This window comes from Astatotilapia calliptera, chromosome 22 (assembly GCF_900246225.1).
Source record: "Astatotilapia calliptera chromosome 22, fAstCal1.2, whole genome shotgun sequence".
Taxonomy (NCBI): domain Eukaryota; kingdom Metazoa; phylum Chordata; class Actinopteri; order Cichliformes; family Cichlidae; genus Astatotilapia; species Astatotilapia calliptera.
This window is the reverse complement of record NC_039322.1, coordinates 30757419-30781303: the sequence shown is the minus strand read 5'-3', so window position 1 is coordinate 30781303 and position 23885 is coordinate 30757419. Positions and strand designations below refer to the sequence as shown.

The following is a 23885-nucleotide window of genomic DNA, read 5'->3' as shown; positions in this document are numbered from 1 at the left end:
ATTTTGTCCAAAGGAGAAGAGGAGGTGGCTGTGAGACTGATAAATGTGTGGCTGAGGGTGATGGGGATCATGGGAACTGGACACCACCCATGTAAAGAAACATCTCCACTGATTGTCAGCAATGATTCATTAATAAATAACTGGGATGGCTGTGTCAGGCGGGTGGATGGCCATGGAGTTTAGCCAGCCAACTTCTTGACTTTGGCTTTTACCTCTTTGGTTTGGGGTCTCATAGCTGGTGCTTGCAAAAAAGTCCAGAATTATTTTTTTAAGCAATTTTAATCATGTTTTCAATCGTAGGAGTCTAAGCAATAGATATAGTTCAGTTTTCAAGAGGTTTACAGCAGCAGCCTTCTGACAACATGTTCAATCCTCCCAACCAGCTATTTGGTTTAACTCCACTCTTAACGCTTGTTGTAAATACTTTTTGGAAACTGGCGCCATCGAAGGACTATTCCTTGCTAAACTGCTAAAGCCCCATTCATGCAGGCTTAGAGACCTGCCTGAATGGGTGTTTGCTGGCTGTTGTCAGTGTGAAACTGGTTACAGAGAGGTGTCCTACACAGAAACCGTCCTTCTGCTAGCAAACAAATTAATCACAAGGAAGTTTTGGGTGTGACTAATAACCAGCAACCACACACCAGCTGGTCAGGAAATACACATTTTTTTCTAATTACTGCATATTACCAGGTTAGTCTCCAAACCATAATCGACTGAGGTCCTAATCAACCAATCATCAAAGTGCTAAAGTTTTATGGACAAAATTGAAATCCCTGAAAGAGAAATGCAGGAAAACTGATATTATATCAAGTCCAGTCACGGGTCTCAGTCAAGCAACTCCACAGCCACACGTGGCTCGTTTGCTCACCTCCATGCTACCTGGCTTAGAGAAAAAGAGATTACAAATGTGATGAATATAAAAATGGGGGGAAAAAACTTATTTTTATTCATGATTCTTCAAAATAATTAATCAGTTGTTAAAGAAAAAAAAATAATTTTAATATAGTTCTAATATCTGTGTCATAGCTTGCGTGTGTCATCTGACACCATAAACTCTACATTTTGCTGAACCTCAGTTGTGCGTCTAGCATGTAGGTAAACACATGAGGACTAGTCAGGATTCTAGTTCTAGCAGTATGTCTGTGAAGGTTCTCAGAGCGGCTTTTGGTGTAGCCTTTTGGTGTAGCCTGTAGATCCTTTTTTGTTTTGGGTGTTGACCTTCTAGAACATATAATTAATAATAATCTTTGTGTAAACTTAACTAGGGCTTAAGTAATCATTTGAGCAGTTTAGTTTAAATTTGTCAGTACTTGATTAAGTACAGACAAATATGACTTTGGCTCATTACTAAATACCTGCAAAAGTCATGTAACTTGCTGTTACTTGTAACCAGCGTGCTTCATACTGATCATAATGCCAATAAACAAACTGGTGAATGCGTTAATCCTTATTTTTCTAAATGTCTGTGTTAGCTTTGTTGCTGAGCACAGTAGAGAGGGCAAGGCTGATGTTAGCATTTAGCTCCAAGCACTGCCGTTCCTGAGTACACTCTCACAGAGCTGCAGGCATGTCTGTGGGCTGCTTATTTACTAATTTGTTGACTGTGTAAGATCTTCCTAAACCAGCCTCCTATTGATTGGGCTGCTTTGGGGCATGCCTTTTGAAACATTGTACACTTTAATGGATTCTAATGCTCTAAAATGAGCTTTTTCTAAATCAAATTAAGTAAAACGTCCACTGATCAAATTCCTTAAATTCAGCAAATTTAGGGTTAGACTGTCTACAGCATGGCCTTTCAGGCTTTCACTGTATCTAAGATAACAGAAAGTTAGCGAGTTTAAATTTTACTGGCGCTGGAGCAAATATGTGCATTGATGTGTGCAGATCAGGTGAATATATTTAAGCCTGAGGGGTGCTGAGTATGACTTACACAACAATGCAGATGGGACCGTCACACATGCGTGCGTTGGTCTGCAGACATACTTGCATTGTATTTGCATTGGCAAAGGTTTATCGGAGGATCTCGCTCCCTCCAGCTGTAGAGTTGGAATCTGGACATTCTTCACTGAGCTTCGGTTTTTCTCAAAGCGATATGCTGCTCACATTGTGAGCCAAGTAGAGCAGTGTCCTCGTAGAATCATAAGCAGGCTGGAAATATAAAAAACTAACATGATGCTGCATCTCCATCAGATTTGTGAAACTTTCTTTCAGTGGTCTGATTCTGCTCAATAGTGGACTGGATAATGGCCATTTCCCACGCATGTTGTTGCAGTATTACACCATAGAGTTCAGTCATGTTCCCCTGGCTTTCACAAGGATTTGGTCAGGTTTTGTCTGTCATTGCTGGGCAAATGAGTTTGCTTTGGCACCGCGACCATGGCTGCAATGCAACTTGTGCTTTTATTTGTGGCCAGAGAGAGCATTACGAACATCAGTGACAGCAGGGAGCCCCGGTAGTTATAGAGACCAATCTCTCAGCCTCAACCAAAGCACCGAAGCCCCATGTGTTGGCTAACCTCCATTCTTTTGAAGTAGTTAGTGAGCAAGACACCGAACCCTTTTCAGTGACCTTGACCTCTGACCTCTTCTGGAAAGATTTAAGAGAAAAGAGGGTTTTAATTTAAAAAAAGGATGTGAAAAACCCCTTTTTCTCATGGTTTGTTGTTCAGCACATGGTTTCATTATTGAAATGTTTGATGCTTGCAAAATATTTCAAAGGTTAAAGCTGATTATGTACAAAGAGGAATCATACTTGGCTGCGGTCTACGGTCTTTAGCTGTGCCAGCGGCAGGACTCTAGGGATGATTTTTCAGCAGTGTTGCCACCACTTCGGTCCAGACTCAGAAATCAAAACAACTTCTCAGAGGGTGAAATCTGATGGCTTTGTATCTCTGCGTTGGCTTAATTTAGTCATTTAAGATTAGACCATCCTAAAATAAGAGTTACTTATTGGGGCATAGCAAATTAAACACACTGTAATGGCTAGTTTTGGCGAGTCCTTAATTGAAACATTAAACAAGAATTTAAGGATTCAGATTCTGTTACTGATATCACTTATTGATTCCTTATTGATTCTCACTGGGTTCTCATTGGCTTTGAGAGTCACCACCATTGATAAACAGCATATCAAAGACATTACATTCATGCAGATTTATTGATTGCATTGTGGTCAAATCTTTGTGCATGTTGGAGGTATTTCCCCTCTTCGTTGTGATCATTTTGTGGTCGTTACTCAAAAAAAGTAATTATTACCCCGAACACTTTTCTTAGAAGTAATGCATTACATTACTTGCTATAATACTTGTTACATTACTTTCATGTTACTTTGTAAAATAGCTGAAACACAATGTCTTAGAACTACCATTTAACAGTTTAAACCTGAGGCTAGAGTCCTACACACCAACACAAATCCCTATTCTAATGAGAACACACGTGGTCTTTCTCTTAGTATTACATATGAACACAAAGCCAACAACACAAAAAGACTTCAAAGTGATCTCCACAGTGATTTCACTTTGAACAGGTAGAAACAGAGGCTGCAGCCTGACTGCTCAGGCTGTGGCTGCTGGGCCGGGGTCGGCGTTGACTCGGCGTGTTAACGTCACTCTTGGTTCTTGGCTAGCTTAGCGTTAGCAAAAAAGCTGAAGTTGTGTTAGCAACATAATGCATTTGTGTCTGTCCTGGATGCACTTCGCTCTTTACCATCACTCTCCATAACGCTGTAGACTGCGCCGCTGTCACCTCAGATGTACGAACTGAAATCAGCTGATTGTAGCGTGAGGGCAAGTAGAACTGATTAGTGGGATCGATAGGCAAGCAGACTAACAATTCCCCTAGCAACTCCAAGGAATTGAACTACTGGGAACCAGTTCAGGCTAACCCAAGAACTGGTTCTTGAGTCCCATCCTACTGTGGCGTTGTCCTTGAGCAAATGTCTGCAAACATCAATGAACTAAAGCAAATCTGTAAAGAAGCGTGGACCAAAATTCCTCCACAGCAATGTGAAGATAAAGATAAGAGAAAAGGTCATATAAAAAACAATCACTTGTGGCTAAAGGTGGTTCTAAAACCTGCTGAATCATTTTTCACAGGACTGCGAGTACAACATGTAAGTATTCACTGGTACACACAAGTTTTGAAAACATTTATTAAATAAATAATGCAAAATATTGTTGTGAGCAGCTATTTAATAGCTGTTCTGTATGCAGCCGTTATTCTTATACATAAGTGTTAAAAGCAGATTCATGTGGTGATCTGTAGCTGTGTTATTAAAAACTAATTTAAGACTAAAGCCCTGAGTCATTCAGTCTCTATTTAGTACTCCTACCTCCCTCTTTGTCTGTGGTCAGCTGATGTACTTCTGCACGCAATGGTCTGCTGACCCACTGCAATCAGATAAGGTGCATGTGTGTGTGTCTCTGTGCATGTAAAGATGGCAGTGAAAGCTTGCTCACCCAAGTCAGCCTGTAATGACAGGATGCACAAGCTCCTCGTTGCATAGTCACGAGGTCACTGCATAGTCTCGCATAAATCATCATGCTTTGTGATCAATTTTAATTTAGTTACTCACCTGAATAGGATTCAGTACAGTTATGTGTGTGTGTGTGTGTGTGTGTGTGTGTGTGTGTGTGTGTGTGTGTGTGTGTGTGTGTGTGTGTGTGTGTGTGTGTGTGTGTGTGTCATGATGATTTACAGGACTCTGACACACATACTCACTCAAGCTTGAATGTAATTTCTGAGGATTACATGGGTCATTTCTGTCATAATAGACTGTAGATTCAGTTTTCCCATTGAAATCATAATAATGAACGGAAACAATGAAAAGTCTTCTAAGGGATTCAAAATGTAGTTGCTAGTGTTGTAATATTGTGGAGATATTTCCCTGAAATGACCTTGGTGTTCTGGTGCAGGAACTTTTTGCATGTTCTCTGCTGAAAAAGCAGTCACAGCAAAGCCTCCGTAGATTTCATCGTAAAGCAGAGCAACAGCTGTATCCACAGCTGCATCCTCAGCTGCATCCTCCTGCTCTGACCATTTGGGGGTGCTGTACAGATCAGTGCTTGTTTCAGGTCCTTTTCTCCCAGTTTGGAAGACAGAAATTCTTTGTCGGCATCTGATTGCTGCTCTGATATTAACATGTGCTCAATCCAAATTCCTGAAGAGGGAGTTTACCCACATTCTTTGGACTTTTTTTTTTATCAAAAAAGATCAGTGAGACTGTATCCTCTACATAACCAAACTATGCAGCAGGTATTGATTTTGCTGTGGAACTGGAGAATGGTGAGCTCAGACAAACTAGATGAAAGAAGATGTGTGGAAGGGATGTGGACCTTTGCATGGAAACATAATGTGCTCTTTTAACTCTTTTTAAAAAAAATATTTTGCTGTGTGGTGGAGCTAGAAACTTGTTGTACATTCTGTCATACTGGATTGATTTCACCGTGCCCACATGAGCGATCTTTAAACCCGATAAGTTCCTCGAACTGAACAGTAGATATCCATCAAACTTTTGGCTGATATATGTTTGTGCGTGTGTTTGTGCGCGTGCAAGTGTGTGTGGGACAGACGGTGTGCCCTGTCCGTGGTGGGTCGCAGGGAAACGAGCCACTAGACGAAGTTCTGCGATGGCTCTCCAGTGAGGTAAAATTGAGTTTGGCCTGTCTGCAGAGCTAATCAGCTCTGTCTGGCCTGAAACCCGACCACTCAGACATGAAAGGCAGATGACGCTGTAACAGAGCAGGGTGGGAGTCACCAGCAGCCAGCATTCAAAAATTGGCATTAGTGATGGGTGTGTTAGCTGACTGTGGCTGCATAGTCAGCTATCAGTGGAGGTGTTGGTTTCTGCTGGTAATACATTTTCAGTGTTTGAAAATATTCAATTAAATTCAGTTTTATTTATATAGCACCAAATCACAACAACATTCACCTTAAGGCTCTTCAGATTGTGTGGTACAGAAACTACAATAATGCAGAGAGGACCTAAACAATCAGATGAACCCCTTTCAGCAACCACTTGGCGACAGAGGGAAGGAAAAACTCCCTTTTAACAGGAAGAAACCTCCGACAGTTTGTAAATGTTATTTAAAATATTTAGGAAAGTCTGCCTGCTGGTGAGCATTTGCAGCTTTTGTCTGTTTATATGGATTGTACTGCTGGCTACACTAAATGTCCTGCGTGCCAGAAAACAGGAGAATGAATCTATATTCTGAACATTTCATGGTTGATGAGCAACAAGAATCACATTTATATACAGTATGTATGCAATTTTCCATTTCTCACAACGGCCAAGAAACAGTAAAGCCTTCCAGAGTTTATCAGTTGTGCCACTTAAAGTTTTTACAAGATGGAAAAAAACATGTTAAGAAGTTTCAACTAGGCTCCCTGTGGATCTTCTCACAGTGGCACTGGCATGGATTTACACAGTAAACTCAAAGTGTGTGTGTGTGTGTGTGTGTGTCACTTTTAGCTTGTGGTTTAAGGTCCCATAAACTTCCTGGTCAAGTGGGTTTGACCCTGGTGTAAGTTATTTTGTTTGACCTCTGACCCGATGTGTGCAGTGTGTGTGCACGCGGGTGTCTGTACATGACCTTCCAGTCCGGTATATTGTTGCTCACGGCCCTCTTTATGTGTTGCTATAAGCAGCAGCAGGCGTGTAACCTCAGCCTCAGCCTGGAGAGAGATGAGAGGGAAGTGGAGGGGGGGGGCGGCAAGGTGAGCTAAGTTTCATGATGGAAACATGAAACTAGGTAAAGGGATTTTAAACTTTCCAAGGACCCTGGCAGTAAAAACATCGACTAAAAAAAGTCGAAAAACACAAATTGAAGACTCCAAAAGTGAGCTCATTATCTCTTCCAATCTTTTCTCTCATCATATTTGGGATTCTCTAATATCTGTAATCAACGTAAACTCTGAGTGCCAAACTGCAGCATGAGGCTGGAGCAAACGTCGAGCAGTAACGTATAGGAAAAAAATCTCCTGGAGCTCGTCTTCATAGTTTACATTTTGTCTTCCCCCTTTGTACCCGTGTCTGTGCTGGAGCGCATGCACCTCATAGTTGGCGTGCACACTGTATTAGGGGCCAGCTGGGCTGGCCTGTGCTCTACACATGAGCCTGATTATGACTCAGTATTGCATTACTGACATTCCTCCATAGCTCTCGCTCTTTTCTCTTTCTATCCCCCCCCCCACACACACATGTTATCGGCATGTTCCTTTTTCCTCCAGATTTGCTGACCAACCTACCCGCCTATCCATCCATCTATCCATCCCTCCATTTCTAGCCCTCCCCTCCATTCCCACCCCAAAGACTGTTTGCCCAGCCGGCACGTGATCTGTGCAGCTTCAGATCGAATCACCCCAACTTTTCTTCCTTTTTTTGCCTTTAAGACTTCCTGCTGCCTTCTCAGCGACCCTTGAAGCCGTCATTGTGCGTTACACATGTTGCTCTGGTCCTAACACCGTCTCACAGTATTTCACATACAGCTGAGGAGGAGGAGAGGAAGAGGAGGGAGGACAAGGGGGAGGGAGGGGTTAGAAATTGAAACCATTAGGCAGCTCAAAGAAAATGTCAGTGTGTGTGTGTGTGTGTGTGTTTGCTCAGTGATTGGCTTAGTAGTTTGAGCTTGTTCTTTCTGTCCTCGTGCATGTGAGGAGGTGTGGGTGTGTTTCAGGGAGAGGGACTGCTACTTCTGGTGCGGCGCCATCAGTAAAAGGAGCTGACAGTGTTTTGTTTTTGGGAAGTCGGGTTTGGAGGAGAGGATTGAAAAGCAACCCTGAAGATACGAGTGGTAGCGTACGTGACAGGTAGCAGCTCACCGTTTTAAAAATCCCACACTGGGTTAATCCTGTGTGAGGAGACGAACGGAGGGAGGGGAGTGGTGGAAGAGGAGGAGGAGGAGGAGAGGAGCTACTGTTCAGACCACTCCTTGCAGCTCAGTCTTTATGCTGCCCAGCACGAGAAGACTGGAGAAGTCGGGGGCTGTCTCTCTCTCTCTTCCTCTCTCATCCTTCCTCTGTCACTTCCTCCCCCTTCTTTCCTCTTTCCTCTCTAGCGCTCTCCTTGCCAATCCGTCCCTCCCTCTCTCTCTCTCTCTTCCTGACTTCCTCTCCTCTCGCCTCCTGTTTCCCTTCCCCTCCCCTCTCTCTCTCTCTCGCTCTCTCTCTGTCCCTGTGTGTCACTGGAGAGCGTCTCAGTGTGAAAATGCCATCCTGCTCTCCAGACTGTTGCCTCTTACAGGCTGTGGAGGTAAGAGACTTCTGCATGTGTGTGTTTGTTTCTTTTATGGGTCTCTGTCATCAGTCTTGTGTGTGCGTGTCTGGTTGCCAGTTTGCATCCCCCCCCCCCTCAGGTCAGTGTGTTTAAAACTTTTCTCAAACAAACTAATGCGTCATAAATGCAGTTTTTGTCCCCCCTCCTTTGTGGCATCTGGGAAGAGAGGAGGCGGTCTTCGGGCTCTGCAGGGGCAAAGAGTGCCGTGACGTTGTTTCTGGTTGCGCTGGGAGTTTTTCTCCATGTCTGCATGCTGTTGCTCCTGACGCTCTGTGTCGTTTCCAGACCACCGCGGCTGCCGTTTACTTGGCGTTTTTACGTATTCCCGCTCTACGGGGGCCTTGGTCTGAATTAATTTTCCGTGAACCCGCCAGCCGCCGGCCAGCCGCCCACCACCTTCCAACCTTTCGCCCATCACTAGGTTTTTCTCTTGTTTCATGTAATTTTCAACAGTTGCTCCCTGGTTGGCAGTCTGTGAAGTGCAGGGCAGCCGAATCCCCGGCTGTGACCAGAGGATGTTGGGACGTGGGCGTGTGAGAACACACACAAGAGCCACCTACCATTTCTGAGATTTAGAAGATAATTTTGCCTCTGTGGTTTGCTCATATTTGTGAGGGCAATCTGTCCCTATGTGTGTGTGAATCTGCTCGTAGAGTGGTGTGAAGCAGCTGGCCTGTGGTTGTCTGTGCAGCAACACACTTGAAGAAGCCAAAAAAAAAATACACCCGGCTTAAATGTCGGTCTGGGCACTTTGGCTGAAATGGTTCAAAATGGCGCAACACTGGGAGGTACTTTGAACTCTGCCCGCTTGCTGCTCCCAGCGGTGACATTTTTAATGACAATATACAACACGTATAAATCCACCACACGGTTTCGCCATCAAAGTTCAAATGTCGGGGTGGGGGGGCAGATTTTTAAGCTTTTCCAAGTGCAGATATTCTCGTATGTGAGGGGAAACGTCCGTTTCGCTGACGTCCGTTTGCTGCGGACAAAAAGGGCTGAACTAAACACTCAGGGACCAGCCAGCCTTTCCTGGACGTCATCCTTCTTCTTATTTTAAGACCTTCTTGTGTTCGAGTGACAGAATATTGTGAACGGGACCAACCAGAGCACCTGGTTATGGAGGTAACTGCAGCTGGTCATCTGTTGTAGTCTCAGCTTTTGTTTTTCCTCTCTCTGCAAATGCTCCTGACAGCAACTTCATGCCTCGTACCTGTTTTTGAAAACATGACCTTTGCTGCTGTCATGTACACATATCCTCACCATCCCTCTTATGTGTGTGTATGTGCTTTCAGATAGTGAAGGTGTGGAGCGAGGATGGGGCCGGCAAAGTCGTGGAGATCCCGGCCGACATGACGACTCGAGATGTGTGCCAGCTGCTGGTCTACAAGAGCCACTGCCTGGACGACAGCGCCTGGTCGCTGGTGGAGCACCACCCCATCCTCGGCATTGGTAAGAATCTCAGTGTTCTGTGTGGATCCCAGTGCGGACAGCGATGCTCGATCCTCGCCTTTTTTTTCCTCCTTTCTTTTTTGCAAGAAAAGGGATTAAAGCTACTTTGGTTCTTGTATTGTGTTTATGCAGTGATGAAAAGGTGATTAAACACCATTAGAAGTTTCAGTGAGGTCGTCAGATTGTTACAAATCTGTTACATTATAACATTTTCTAAAAAAACCTGGGAGCTTTGATTTTACTTTCCTGTAGATTAAAAGAAAAAAGCACATAATGCGATCCATGAAAAAAGGAATTTTTTTCTTGTAGCTTCTAATAAGAGAATAAACGCTTCCTGCTAAATCTCTGCATATTTGCCTTGCGTGTGCTTTTCTGCAGGTGTGTGTGCCCTGTGTATTCACTTGATCACAGCACCAGTGTTTGCATGGCTTTACCACTTGAGAGGGAGGTGTGGTGCTTGTAGGATTAAGCATTTTCCATGTTCTACTCACATGCTTTTCCCTCCCAAATAGTTTGCTCAGAGAGAGGGTGGGGGGAGCGAGAAAAAAGAGGTAGAGGGGGCGGGAAAAAAAAGGAAAACATAGGACTCGTGCTTCGTTTCTTCACTTTTGCCGTGTGTCCCTTTTTGAAGCTTTATTTTTTTCTTCTTCTTCTCTGGGTCTGCCTTTGTCCTCAATGAGGCTTTCCTCCTCTCGAGTCGTATTTTTAGAGTCAAAGGATTGCTTTGTGCTTTCCTGCTTGATCTGCGTTTCTGGGGGGGGAAAAAAGTGCACCGGAGCGATGGAATGTGAGGTGAGGAGAGGAGAGGAGAGGAGAGGGAAGAAGGGAAGGAGAGATGAAGGGAGAAAGAAAGAGAGAGACAGACAGAAGGTGGGGGTGGAGGGCGGAGAGGCCTGGGACTGAAGCGTCATACCAGAGCTGCGAGGAACCAATCGCCGGTCTCTATTGGACGAGCCCCTAGCCTTTCTAGCCAATCGGCCCTTTCCTGACTGTCCACAGGAAATTCCCCCGCTTGTAGCCAACGAGGGCGTGCACGAGCGGACGCGCGCAGAGTCCAGACATTTCCACCCCTTTAACTACAGCCAGAGCTAAGCAAGAAAAAAAGAAGTGAGTACAGCTTCAGTTTAGAAATGTGTGTTTGTGCCTCAGTGAAACAGGAGAACCCTGCCTGCACGTCCACGTCTAACTGGAACATCCCACCACTATCAAATTCTTACCTGCATCACTCTGAGATCATGTGCCCTCAACTTAAGATAGACGAGGACACGCACACGCAAGCACACACACAAAGAAAGTAACTGGGCCTCCGTGGTGCACAGTGAGCAGGTTAGGTCTATGTGAGCCTGTAATGTGTGGTTGTGTGTTTGTCTGTGGTTTGTACTTTGCTTATGGCTTTGCTCCTCTCAGCAATCAGCCTAAATAAATGACATCATCTTCCTGCAAACCCCCCCTCCTCCTCCTCCAACACCACTACCTTCACCTCCTCCCTCCTCTGCCTCACAGCGCTTCTTCCTCTTCACCGCCCCTCCTTATTTAACCTCTTAGTTCCTCGCCCGTCTCTTAGTAACAGGCGATGTTTTTAAAAAAAATCAAAAGTATTTATTTCTTGCTGCGTCATTGTACACAATGCTGATGTGGGGGTTAATGTGGCTAAATTTCTGCTGGAGACATCTTATATGGATCTCTGCATGTTTTTAATTCATGGACTCTGGCATAGCAGCTTTCCATGAATCACAGTTCTAAATAATCCTTATTATTATCTTTGTTCATCCTCTATCTGAAACAAGCCAGCATTCTTCTGATTGGCAGCAAGCAAACAAAAGGTTCTTGTATTTATTCATATATGTGAACAGCTTGTTAATACTCTGTTACTCTGCGAGACACTTTAAAATAAAAATATCCTCGACGGTTCCAGTGTATGGCACTGGAATTACATTCAGGTTCAGCGCCTCAAAAGCTGTTTTGTTCAGCCTGCTAGGGGATGCAGTTACAGCTCACAGTAAGTCCTTTAGTGACAAGGACACTTCTAAATATGCTGTCAACACAGGAGGGAGGAAAAAAAGTGGAAATGTATGCAAAAGAGCTGCTTGTTATGCTGTGGATGAATCCCTAAAATGAATCTAAATAAGAACAATGAACGGTGTTTTTGACATGAAAATCTTTTTAGTATACAAATGAGCCCTAAAAGCCGCGCTCGCAGATTTAAAACCGGACGGTTTCTGTTTGACGCCGTCCCCAGAGGGCAATTTCTTTTTTTTAACATTGCCTGTGTCTGTGCCCTCATTCAGAGAGATGTGTGGAGGACCACGAGCTGGTGGTTCAGGTTCAAGCCTCCATGAGCGGTGACAGTAAATTCCTCTTCAGGAAGAATTATGCCAAATATGAATTCTTCAGGAACCCCCTGGTGAGTCTCCTGCATCCCTAAAGTGACCTTTCTGTGACTGCCTCGGTTTAGCACGCATCCCCCACAGAGCCACGTAGACACAGCAGCACACACACACACAAAGAGTGAGAGAGGGGGAGAGAAATTGGGGTTCAAAAGGTTTTTCATCTTTTGATGTTTTTGAAATGCAGCAACAAATTTGTTGCTAGCAGCCAGCACCTCTGTGTTTAATCGTTTTAGCCAAAAATTAGAGGATTGTTGTGTTTTCGGGGTTTTTAAATCACCTTTTAGTCATTTTTCTGTTCAGGAATCGTCAATTAGTATAAGACAAAGAGTCACAGCTGGGGTTTTAAGCCCTCATTACATGACGGGTAAATGGCAATGCTAAAGTATTTTAGCTACACTCTCTGCATTTCCTGTTTCATTCTTCCTCCTGGAAGAAGCTAACGGTTTCAGTTAAAACTCATCATTATCCTTTTATCCTACCTTCAGACAGGTGCTAAAATCTCAAAATGCAAAGCCGATCGTCGTTTTTTTAAAGACGTACACGTCCCTACTTCTGGCAGCCAGCGACTCTGCGCCGAGCGGCCTGCGTGGCATCTTTTCTGGCGATGGACGCAGCGTGGGGCTGTTACTGTTGTGTGCTGGCCGGGTATACGGTGACATTATTGCTGTGGGTGATTTAGGTGTGTGTCAGAGCCAGCAGGTGACCTCAGCTCTGTGGTAATGAGCACAGTAAAACACAGGAGTGCTGGCCACGGCTTGTCAATCACGCTAAGAGTAGCGCTGCTGGTTAAAGGGGATTACATCAGCGGGTGAGATCATACTGCATCTACTCCGAGGGCTGGAGTGCCCTCTCTCTCTGTCTCCGCACCACTTTGGCTCTTAGTCCTTGTGTTGATTGAACACTCACACATCCCATACACACACACACACACACACACACACACACACACACACACACACACACACACACACACACACACACACACATTCTGGATAGAGAAGCACTATCCTAAGTGGTCTGTAGTGCCTCTCTCTCTTTCTTTGTCTCTTTGTCTCTCGCTCACTGGCGATCTCCGTGTGTCTTTTCCATGCAGAACTTTTTTCCGGAGCAGATGGTGGCTTTTTGTCAGGAGTCTGATGGCTCAATTCCTCCGTCACAGCTCTTACAGGTGAGTTGATGACTCAGTGAAGCAATACTATGAATTATACGAGCCCTGATATCTCAAGAGCGTTACCATCTGTTCATCCAAAAATATGCATGCGCATGCACAGACAGATTATGGTGCTGCGCTCAATTTGCTTCCCGATTTTTAGAAATATAAAATAAGCTGCCTCATTATTTCACTGCGATATTCATTTTTAATTCAGATTTTCATTATGATCTATTTTAAAAGCAGATACCCAAACAGTGCTGCATTCACTTCCCCTGCAGCAGTGCTATTATAGTTATTTTTATTTTATTTTGGCTTGTTCTTTTTAATTCAGTTTAGTTTTTAATATTTGAAAATGTTTGTTTAGTTTTGTTTTCTCTTAGCTTCAGTTTGAGTTTTAAGGTCACAGGTCAGATTTGGGGAAAATCACAGTTATTGCAATAAAAACACAGAACGTGTTGAACGCGGTTGACTCATAGAGACTCATCCAGACTTTCAGCAAACACGTCCACTAATGCCTCATCAGGCAAGCTGTAATACAACTTTTTACCCAACTAACAAACACTCAAACTAAGGATATTTATTTTAGTTTGTTTTCCAAGTTCCACCAAATTATTTCAGTTAATTTTATTTATTTATATTTTATTTTAGTTAACAAACCATATTTAGTTTTGGTTAATTATAATATCCTTGCCCTGCAGCAGTATTAACGATAGATGTTGTTGTGCGTTCGTTTTCCAGAACTTTCTGAACTCAAGCAGCTGTCCAGAGATTCAGGGCTATCTGCATGTGAAAGAGCCTGGACGCAAGTCCTGGAAAAAGCTCTACATGTTCCTGCGCCGCTCCGGCCTTTATTACTCCACTAAAGGAACATCCAAGGTGAGAAAGTATTGCTTTATTGATTGTGGAAGTGGTGGGAAGTAAACTAGATCTAGGGCTTGTCAGCTGCCTAATCCCACAATTTGTGTGTGTGTGTTTGCGCTTGTTGTGCATTAGCTTAAATCATATATCGCCACCCTCACAACCCCCACAGGAGCCCCGGCACTTGCAGGTACTGTCAGACCTGGAGGACAGTAACGTCTTCACCGTCATCACGGGCCGAAAACTTCACAACGCCCCCACAGACTACCAGTTCTGCATCAAGGTAACACACAGACAAACCACAGACTGTAAATAAAGATGCAGCCACAGTGACATCACCCACTGGTTTGTGAAATCATGTTTTGAGGCTTCAGATTTTTAGGATTTTGGCCGCTTGGTTGTTATTTTTGTGGAGCCAGAGGTGACTGCGTTTGGGTGGTCAGAAAGCTGCATCCATAAACAGATATGTGCTATATTTAGCCATGATTTCATCCTAATTTTTGCTAAATAACATGGAAGTAGAACTTGACTCAGCAACACTGAAGCTAAGAGTTCTCGAATAGTTTGTTAGTAGAAGTAGTCACACTTCAGGCCTTATTATTAGCCACATAATTACACACAAAATGCTCCAAAAGGTACCAAATGCACAAACGCAGTTAAAGTGCAGTGATTCAGATTAGCTGAAATGTAGCTCAGCGGGCAGCTAGCGGCTACAGCTGCTAATCCGCTAATACTGCATAACTTCAACTTTAATAAAGTTTCAGTGCATCAGTAACAATGACTGTATACAGTCATTGGTCAGTAACAACACATCTCACCTCTCATTCTGTGGTTATAAAGGAAAGAACTGGCTGAACAGACTGTAAACATGCTGGGAAGTTGTGCTAACATGGGAGTCTGTGGGGATTGGTTCAGTCTTAGAGTCAGCCTCTAGTGGTCATTACAGGAAGTGCAGTTTTTAACTTCAGGGCTCCCACTAGAGATGAATATTATTGTTCTTTAATAGCTAAAAAATGTCTCATTTGACAGATTTTTTCACAGTTTTGAAATCTTTATTTAAAGTCAGTACTTCTCTGCATATGTTGTATGTAGTGGGCGTGTCTGTGAGGACACATGGGTTTAAAACAGCACAGCAGGGGTTTAAACACACTCTCAGTACTGTGCCCCGCTCCGGATGGTATCTGCGGTGGGCGTACCTGCTGATCTGGGATAAGCTCAGGGGGATAAGCAGGGATGGCACAGGGAATCTGGCCCACCTGACCTCTTCACCTCTCTTTTACACACACACAGACACACACGTGCTAGACGATTGGCGTGTCAGATGCTGTCAGCGGGGGTGACAGTGCAGGATTGGGTGAGGGATTTTTCTTGGTGGGGTGAGGGGGTGGTGGGGTTTGTTGCCATGGTGACATGAATGAATTTATCAGTATGGGGTTGTATTTAGGGAGCAGTGTGCCTCATGCCCTTATTGGTGGTGGAAGGAGGAAAGGAAAAAGTCTAAGCTGTGATTTTGGACAGAGTTGCCTGGAAAGTCGCAACTCTGTCCATAAATAAATCATAAAAAAATAGATTTTCCTAACCTTACTGTATCACTTACTTTCATGTTATTTGACTGCATGCAGTGTATAAATATTTAATAAAGATTGGGTCATGTGGAAAATGCTAAATTCTTTTCAATCGACTCCTGATTGCCACTCTAACCCCCAAAGCAGTCAGATCTTTGCTGTGATTAGGGCGCAGACCTGTGCTGCCGAGCACAACAGTGGCTGCACTGTGACTGTGTTCTGGCACGGTCACATGAAGCCTTATTACTGTTCATGTTTGCGATGTGCATCTCGTTAATCTAATTCCCCGCTGCGTCCTCTGTTTGGTCGACAGCCCAGCAAAGTGAGGAGCGACTGCAAGGAACTGAAAATGCTGTGTGCGGAGGACGAGCAGAGCAGGACTTGCTGGATGACTGCCTTCAGGCTGTTCAAAGTAAAAACCCTGCACTTTTCTTGCGTCGCAGTTAAACATTAATGAGTTAGTTGGTGCTTGGATGTTAAGCTGATGCCTTCTCCTCTCTCCTGCCCCCGTAGTACGGAATAGTGCTGTATCAGAGCTACAACGTGCCCCAGCAGAGGAAGTCTAACCTCTCGCCTTTTACTGCACCTGTGGTGAGGATCTGCTCTCTGTGACATCGCCTTACTGCAGCTCTGCTCTAACAGCAGGGACGAATCCAGATTGATGCATGAATTAGCCGATAGTAATCTTGGGACGAAGCTCAAAGCTTCTTAAGAGGAAAAAACTTGTTTTGCTGAAATAGATTTTTATATTCGGATGACCAGGCTACTGCTGACATTTGCTGCTAATGTAAGCAGACAGTTTACAGCAAAATGGCATCCATTAAAAAACATCTTATCCTATTTTTTTAATAAGTGAATATTTACATACTGTTCCAACACATGCACAGTTAACAGGAGAATTGTTTTTTGCAGGTGTGATGTGTAATCCCCTCGCACCATGAGGTGTTGAAAAAGGTGTCATAAGCTGCTTTGGAAAGATTGTGAATAGAATTAGTCGCAATTCTCCACAATTGAAGTCTGTGCCCTAACCTTAAGATTAGATACTTCTACAGCGAGTTAGCCTGTGTTTAAAACTTCACACACATACTCACAAACCCCGCTATCTGAAAGTGTTAGGCGATCAGTGGCAGCTCAAACTAAAAGCAGTTCCACTCAGTTTTCCTGATGTTTCCTGAACTCAGCGTTCAGTTTAGAAGCTGAAGCTGGGTTTGCCACTGCGCTTGTTCAATAGAGTAATGGTGTATGATTATCAAAGCTTTTAGGAAACGGTTAGAAAGACCGTGAGAAAAAATTAACACAGCAGATCTTCGAGCATTATGTTTAATTAATGTAACTTCTTCTGAAAGGTGTTAGGATATAATATAACAACGACTCCTAAAAAGGGGAAAAATTAATGTTGGATTATTTTGTGAAGAGTAATATTATTATATTATATTATATTATATTATATTATATTATATTATATTATATTATATTATATTATATTACATTTATTATAAGAAAGTCTTGACTAATTTGAGTCCCACAGCCAGATAGCCAGCAGAGGCTTGTGCTTTTCCTCAAAAGGGGCATTTGTGGATTGACTAAAGTGGGTCTGTGTGCAGACAGGATTTGTCATGCTCCAGTGAGTGTGTCTGGCTTGTTTAACCCTTGACCCTTGTCTACCACCCCTCCACCCTTTTTCTTGTATGCCCCCTCCCTCTAACCCCTACCCAACCACCATCACCCTCCACCCACCCTGCCGCTCTCCAAACAGCGAAGCGTATCTGAGAATTCCCTGGTTGCCATGGACTTCTCCGGGCGGACCGGTCGCGTCATCGACAACCCCATCGAGGCCCAGAGCGCCGCCCTGGAAGAAGGGCATACCTGGAGGGTAAGCAGAGGGAGCAAGGATTCTGTTCTGCAGGGTGGGCTTAGATAGGAAATAGAGGATATCTGACTAGAAGTGCAAACGTATTCAAGCCGCAGCTGCTTTGTGTGATTACCACAGAATATGCAGGAGTTTCCCAGTATATTTAAAAATTGACTGCTTTTATGGATGGTATGCACTGAAGCCTTTCATACCCTACAAGGCTGCGTTTTCTTTGTGAATTAAAGTGTGTAGTAGTTGCACTTTACCAAAGCTGTGCATCCTTCAGTAGAGTGTTTGTTATTGGACTAAAAAGAATTGAAGAGAGTGATTCACAGTAAAACATTCCTGTGTTTGTTTTGGTCCAAAGTGATGTTTAAACATAGTTTAGTTTGCCATGAGGGTTACACACGTGATGGGCATGGCTTAGGGACTTTGACTTTGAGGGAGTTTTGTTTTACATGATGATATCTAACGATAAATGTGGTGTTTATAGAAAAGGAGTCAGCGTATGAATGTCTTGGGCAGTCCCAGTCCCCTGCATCCATCTTCTCTGAGCACAGGTACTCTCATGTGACACTGGCCTAGCAATAACACCATGAGCAGTATAAATACATTTACAAATATATATAATATGGTTGTGTCTGTCTGTGTGCGTGAAAAACTTCCCGTGTTTTTCAGTGATTCACAGGACACAGGTGTGGTTTCATGGTCGTATCATGAGAGAGGAAGCCCACAAAATGATGATACAACAAGGCCAAGTCGATGGGTGAGTTACGACATTGTCGAACGGAGAGCGCTCCTCACGTGAAGGCTCCGGGAGGAAGATAATTTTGTCAAAGTAGTCCAAGTGCTGTCAGGATGATTGTGCTTTGGTTCGTCAAAGCAACAACACACACAGAGCAAGTTTTAATGCTTTCCAGAAACTGCAAAAGAACACTGCTCAAAAAATTACTGGAGCACTTTTTAATCAGAATATTGCATCAAGTCAGTTAAACTTCTGAGACCTGATGTGGTCAGGTTAGTAGCAGAGGAGGTTTTAATCAGCTTCAGCTGCTTTGGTGTTGATGAAATAAACAACAGGTGAACTAGAGGGGCAACGATGAGACAACCCCCAAACAGGTGGAGGCCACTGACATTTTTCCCTCCTCATCTTTTCTGGCTGTTTCTTTCACTAGTTTTGCACTTAACTTGGGTCTGTGTCACTTAGGGTTGCAAAGGGGCGGAAAATTTCCGGTAAATTTCCGAAAAGTTTCCGGTAAATTTCCATGGTAAGTTAAGCTTGGGAATTTTGGAAATATTCCATATTGGAAACTGTCCATGGAAATAATGGGAATTATGGAAATTAATGGGAATTTAGGAGAACTAACTGGGAATATATTATTTCCAAGCATAAATATAAACAGAAATCATAAGAAAACCTCCATGCAAAATGTTTTCAACAGATATTTAAACAGATTTATTTGTAAGTACAGTAGAATAGAACACGTTTCAATAACTTGTTTCATGGATGAATAAAAACAGAAATGTTGAGTTCAATATTACCATCCCCTAACCCCGCTCATTCAAAAATGCCCCCTGTCCAAAAATCTCCACAAAGTCCCATTCAAAAGGTTAAATGAAAAATGCCACTTATCCTCCAAAACGTCCCATTAAACATTCAAATCTTCCTTCAAGCAATCCTCTTTTCTCATTTTTGCTCAGTCAATAGACTCTTCCTGGACCTCATCATCATCCAACAACATGTCCACTTCCTCAGCATCCAACTCTGAGTCTTCCTCTTCAGTGTCACTTTCCAGCTTTGTTGAGGATGGCTCTGTGTCAGGCTCAAAGAGCCGTAGGTTTGCCCGAATGCCGACCAGCTTTTCCACTCTCACATTTGTGAGCCTGTTGCGAACCTTTGTGTGGGTGTTCCCAAACAGTGACCAGTTGCGCTCGGAGGCGGCTGATGATGGTGGGATTTGGAGGAGGATGGAGGCTACAGGTGCAAGGGCCTCAGATTCACATAGTCCCTTCCACCAGGTGGCTGCAGATATGTGCTGGCATGACTGCCATATTCCATCCCCTTTCCAAAGGCCTTGCTTTGTTCGATACTTTGCCAAACTGCCTAGAACTTTGCCTTTATCGAGACCCAGGTGGTCAGACATGGCTGTAATGACCGCATAGGCACCGTTGATCTCTTCCCCGGAAAGTATGCCCTTGTCATATTTGGGGTCCAGCATGTATGCTGCTGCATGCACTGGCTTCATGCAGAACTCCCTCCGCTGTTCCAATGACTTGACCACAGCCGTTTCCTCTGCTTTCAGTAGTAGGGAAGTGGGCAGAATTGTCTGGATTTCTTCTTTGAGTTCTGCAAAAAGGCACTGGACATCTGACAAGATGGCACCATCCCCCTCTATCTTTGCTATTGCTGCTGCAATAGGTTTGAGGATTTTCTGACTGCTAGATACTCTTTCCCAGAACACATCATCCAAGATGACCTTCTTAATGTCACTGTCGATGCCTACAGACTGGGATATGGCCATCTCTTGCAGAGACTCCTTTCCCTCCAGAAGGCTGTCAAACATGATAACAACACCACCCCATCGCGTTATGCTGGGAAGCTTCAGTGTAGTACTCTTGTTCTTTTCCTTTTGCTTTGACAGAAATGTAGCGGAAGTTACTTGTTTGCCTTTAACATATTTCAGAACTTGCTTCACTCTCTTATTCAGAGTGTCCATTGTTTTTAGTGCCATTATGTCTTTTAGGAGAAGGTTTAGTGTATGGGCTGCACAGCCAATAGTAGTTATATGAGGGTAGGTCTCCTCCACATGTGCCCAGGCAACCTTCATGTTGGCTGCATTGTCAGTGACCAGTGCAAAAACCTTATCTGGTCCAAGGTCATTGATGATCACTTTTAGCTCATCTGCAATGTATTGGCCTGTGTGTCTGTTTTCCTTTGTGTCTACACTCTTGTAGAACACGGGCTGAGGAGTGGTGATTATGTAGTTAATAATTCCTTGTCCCCTGATATTGGACCATCCATCAGAGATGACTGAAATACAGTCAGCTTGGTCAATGGTCTGTTTCACCTTTGCTTGAACTCGACTGAACTCTTCATCCAGTCGATGAGTAGACAATGCATGTCTGGTTGGGGGAATCTATGCTGGTCGGAGAACATTCAAAAATCTCTTCCAGTACACATTGGATGTCAGCATCAGGGGTGAGCCAGTTGCATAGATTGCACGAGCGAAACACTCATCTGCGTTTTTCTGGCTAGTGTCATCCATAAAATCAAAGAATCCTCTGATGCCAGAGGGACCAGGAGCTGATGAGTGGGTATCTGACTCTGATACAGCTGAAACAGATTCATTTTCCCCTTGAGTGGAATTCCTGGCTGCTGCATGTGTTGGGCCTTGAGGAATTTTTTTGCACTTTGCAATGTGCTGCTGCATTTTTGTGGCATTCTTCACGTACGTCTTATCACAATACTTACACATATATACAGATTTCCCTTGTACATTAGCTGGTGTAAAATGTCTCCACACATCAGATAGCGCACGTGGCATTTTTCTGTAAAATAAAACAAGAGCTTGTAAAAATGCTAATGCAATGCAAGAGATCGTAATAATACAATTGCAATATGATAATAAACAGATATAAATAGTAAGGCTAGCTAAACAACTGGAATGATCTTCAAAACAAAACAACCAAATGAGGAAGCTAGCATCTTCTTTATGTTATACTAGCTATGGCTTATTTAGCATCTAACAGATGCTAGCATTTTATTTAGCATCTAACAGATGCTAGCATTTTATTTAGCATCTAACAGATGCTAGCATTTTATTTAGCATCTAACAGATGCTAGCATTTTATTTAGCATCTTATCAGATGCTAGCATTTTATTTAGCACCTTATCAGATTGCTATCTACCAGATTAATACATTTTATGTGATATTCACAATTTAAACATTTAATGAATATATTTTCCCATAATATCATCAAAACTTACCTCACTTGTTAAGTCCACAGGCTCAAATGTGTGCCTTTAATACTCTTTGTCCTTCAGGCTCAAAAGTGTGGTCCATGTGTACATGTGATGGAGGCATGCACAGTGCCAGTAGGTGGTCTCAATAGCCATGCAGCAAGCTTGTGCTCTGTACATGTGATTAAGGAATGGCATGGATATTCAAGTGTATTTGAATTGCATTTGTTTGTTTTTGTCAATATTATGCTAAAATATACTTTCCTCAACTATATTTAAGTTCCCTAAGAAGAGCCAACCTTCAATTTTGAAAATTCCCACTTTATTCCCATAAATTCCCGTTAATTCCCGTTTATTCCCATAAATTCCCGTTAATTCCCGTTAATTCCCATGGAAAGATTCCATCTTTGAAAATTCCGGGAATTTTGCAACCCTAGTGTCACTACTGGTTGCATGAGACGATACCTGGACCCTACCAAGGCTGGACAGCTTGGACAGTACAAACCAATCAAGATCAATGCGAGCCATTACTAGAAGATTTGCTGTGTCTCCCAGCACAGTCTCAAGAGCATGGAGGAGATTTCAGAAGACAGGCAGTTACTCTGGGAGAGCTGGACAGGGCTGTAGAAGGTCTTTAACCCATCAGCAGGGTCCACTGTGCAAGGAGGAACAGGGTGAGCGCTGCCAGAGATACAAAATGACCTCGAATAGGACACTGGTGCAAATGTCTCTGACCAAACAATCAGAAACTGACTTCATGATGCCTGAGGGCCCGACATCCCCTAGTGGACCCTGTGCTCACTGCCCAGGACATTGGAGCCAGATCTGCTTTTGCCATAGAATACCAGAATTGGCAGCTCTGTACTTTTCACAGATGAGTGTAGGTTCACCCTGAGGACGTATTAGAGACATTAAAGGATGTGGAGAAGCCGTGGAGAACATTATGCTGCCTGTAACATAGCATGACCGATTGAGTGGTGGGTCAATGATAGTCTGGGAAACACACAGACCTCTACAGGTTAGGTGACAGCACTCTGACTCCCATTAGGTATCAGGGTGGAATCTTTGGAGCCATTCTCAGACCCTACTCTGGTGCTGGGTGGATCCTGGTTTCCTCCTGTTGAATGGGAATCTCTGATCTCATGTGGTGAGAGTATCCACTCAATTCCTGGAGGATGAAGAAATTGATACCATTGACTGGCCCTGCTGGCCTGACCTAAATGCAACAGAACACCCCACATTATGTTCTATGTTTCAGTGCATCTGAGCAACCAGGTTGCACCTCAGTCATGCCCTGGTCCAGATCTGGGAGGAGATGCCCCGGTACACCATCCATAACCTGCTGCATCATTTTAAATTTTCAGGATGTCTTTGAATTCAGCTTTCTGTAGGTTGATCATTTAGTTTTCATCAAACGATGTGGCATCTTTTCATCCTAACACATTACCCAGTGGAGTAATATCCAACGTGATTTTTCAAAGTGGTCCATTAATTTTTTTGAGCAGTATATTCAAGGTGTGTATTATCAAGCATATGGAAATTCATGGTAGATATGTCAGTCCTTTTTATAAGGTGGTTGAACTAGTTCTCATGATGTAATCTTTTTCTTTCAGGTTATTCTTGTTGCGGGACAGTCAGAGTAATCCCAAGGCATTCGTGCTCACCTTGTGCCACCACCAGAAGATCAAGCACTTCCAGATCCTACCGGTCAGTGTGATTACAAAGCAAGAAAAATCTCACCGCCTCTGTTAAGATGCACTGAAATGAGAAACGGTGTGAAAATGACACAAATTTGACTTCTTGTTATAGTCTGACTGCTAAACTGCAGTCACAGTCTCATAAACCAGCTGCTGTGGCTTGTTGGCATCACCGGCAAAGGAGTATATTTGTCCCCAGAAGCAGGTCCATCTTTAAAAATAGTCTGCGATGCAGTTTAATTCTATAGTGTAAAAAAACCCTACGGCAGACTCTGCCCAGCGAGCCTGCTACACTCATTTAGCATCACCACCAACCCGTGTCCAAAGTACGCTGTGCTTTTTTAAGATTTTAAAATGTGTTTTTTGCTTCCTCCCAGGCAGCCGTGCACTTAGATTTGTTTTGCTGCAGGACAGAAATCAGCTCGAAACAGCTCAGAGGAAACAGATCAATCAGTTATTGACAAAGATGCAGTTGCATGGAGAAAGTGTTTTAACTTTATTTGGAAAAAGGTATATATGTATTTCAGACTGATTACATTGAACTGATAATAGATGGCCATTCTCCTCCAATGGAGTTTCTGTCCGTTCAGTCAAAAGTGTAAATGTTAAAAATGCCCAGTTGATAAAACTCATTCATGTTCATCCATCCCTGATATTCTAGTGTGGATCAAAGTGACTGATAGACAAA

The 23885-nt window shown here is 43.4% G+C and overlaps 2 protein-coding genes across 11 annotated transcripts in view; one reads left to right on the top strand and one right to left on the bottom strand.

Moving 5' to 3' along the window:
- Nucleotides 1-23885, top strand: part of LOC113014910 (growth factor receptor-bound protein 10-like) — a 72773-nt gene that overhangs the window by 42900 nt on the left and 5988 nt on the right. For 8 of the 10 annotated variants that reach the window (XM_026156745.1, XM_026156742.1, XM_026156741.1 and 5 more), the window contains 11 exons: nucleotides 9565-9721; nucleotides 12010-12125; nucleotides 13205-13279; nucleotides 14003-14140; nucleotides 14295-14405; nucleotides 16001-16099; nucleotides 16201-16278; nucleotides 17444-17560; nucleotides 18033-18099; nucleotides 18218-18305; nucleotides 23114-23207. In XM_026156745.1, the coding sequence (XP_026012530.1) occupies nucleotides 9565-9721; nucleotides 12010-12125; nucleotides 13205-13279; nucleotides 14003-14140; nucleotides 14295-14405; nucleotides 16001-16099; nucleotides 16201-16278; nucleotides 17444-17560; nucleotides 18033-18099; nucleotides 18218-18305; nucleotides 23114-23207 (1140 nt within the window). Of the gene's footprint in view, nucleotides 1-8133; nucleotides 8246-8316; nucleotides 9395-9564; nucleotides 9722-12009; nucleotides 12126-13204; nucleotides 13280-14002; nucleotides 14141-14294; nucleotides 14406-16000; nucleotides 16100-16200; nucleotides 16279-17443; nucleotides 17561-18032; nucleotides 18100-18217; nucleotides 18306-23113; nucleotides 23208-23885 lie in introns of those variants that run through there. The other 2 variants (XM_026156747.1, XM_026156748.1) reach the window with 2 other exon arrangements.
- On the bottom strand, nucleotides 18312-23105 carry LOC113014913 (uncharacterized). The gene is made up of 2 exons (XM_026156751.1): nucleotides 21528-23105; nucleotides 18312-21088 (listed from the first exon to the last, which is right to left on the bottom strand). Exon 2 carries the CDS (start codon nucleotides 20365-20367, stop codon nucleotides 19237-19239), a length of 1131 nt encoding a protein of 376 aa, XP_026012536.1. The 5' UTR covers nucleotides 20368-21088; nucleotides 21528-23105; the 3' UTR covers nucleotides 18312-19236.

Excerpts from the sequence above, each read along its gene's own strand:
- LOC113014913 (XM_026156751.1), bottom strand. The coding sequence starts at position 20,367 with ATGAAGGTTGCCTGGGCACATGTGGAGGAGACCTACCCTCATATAACT.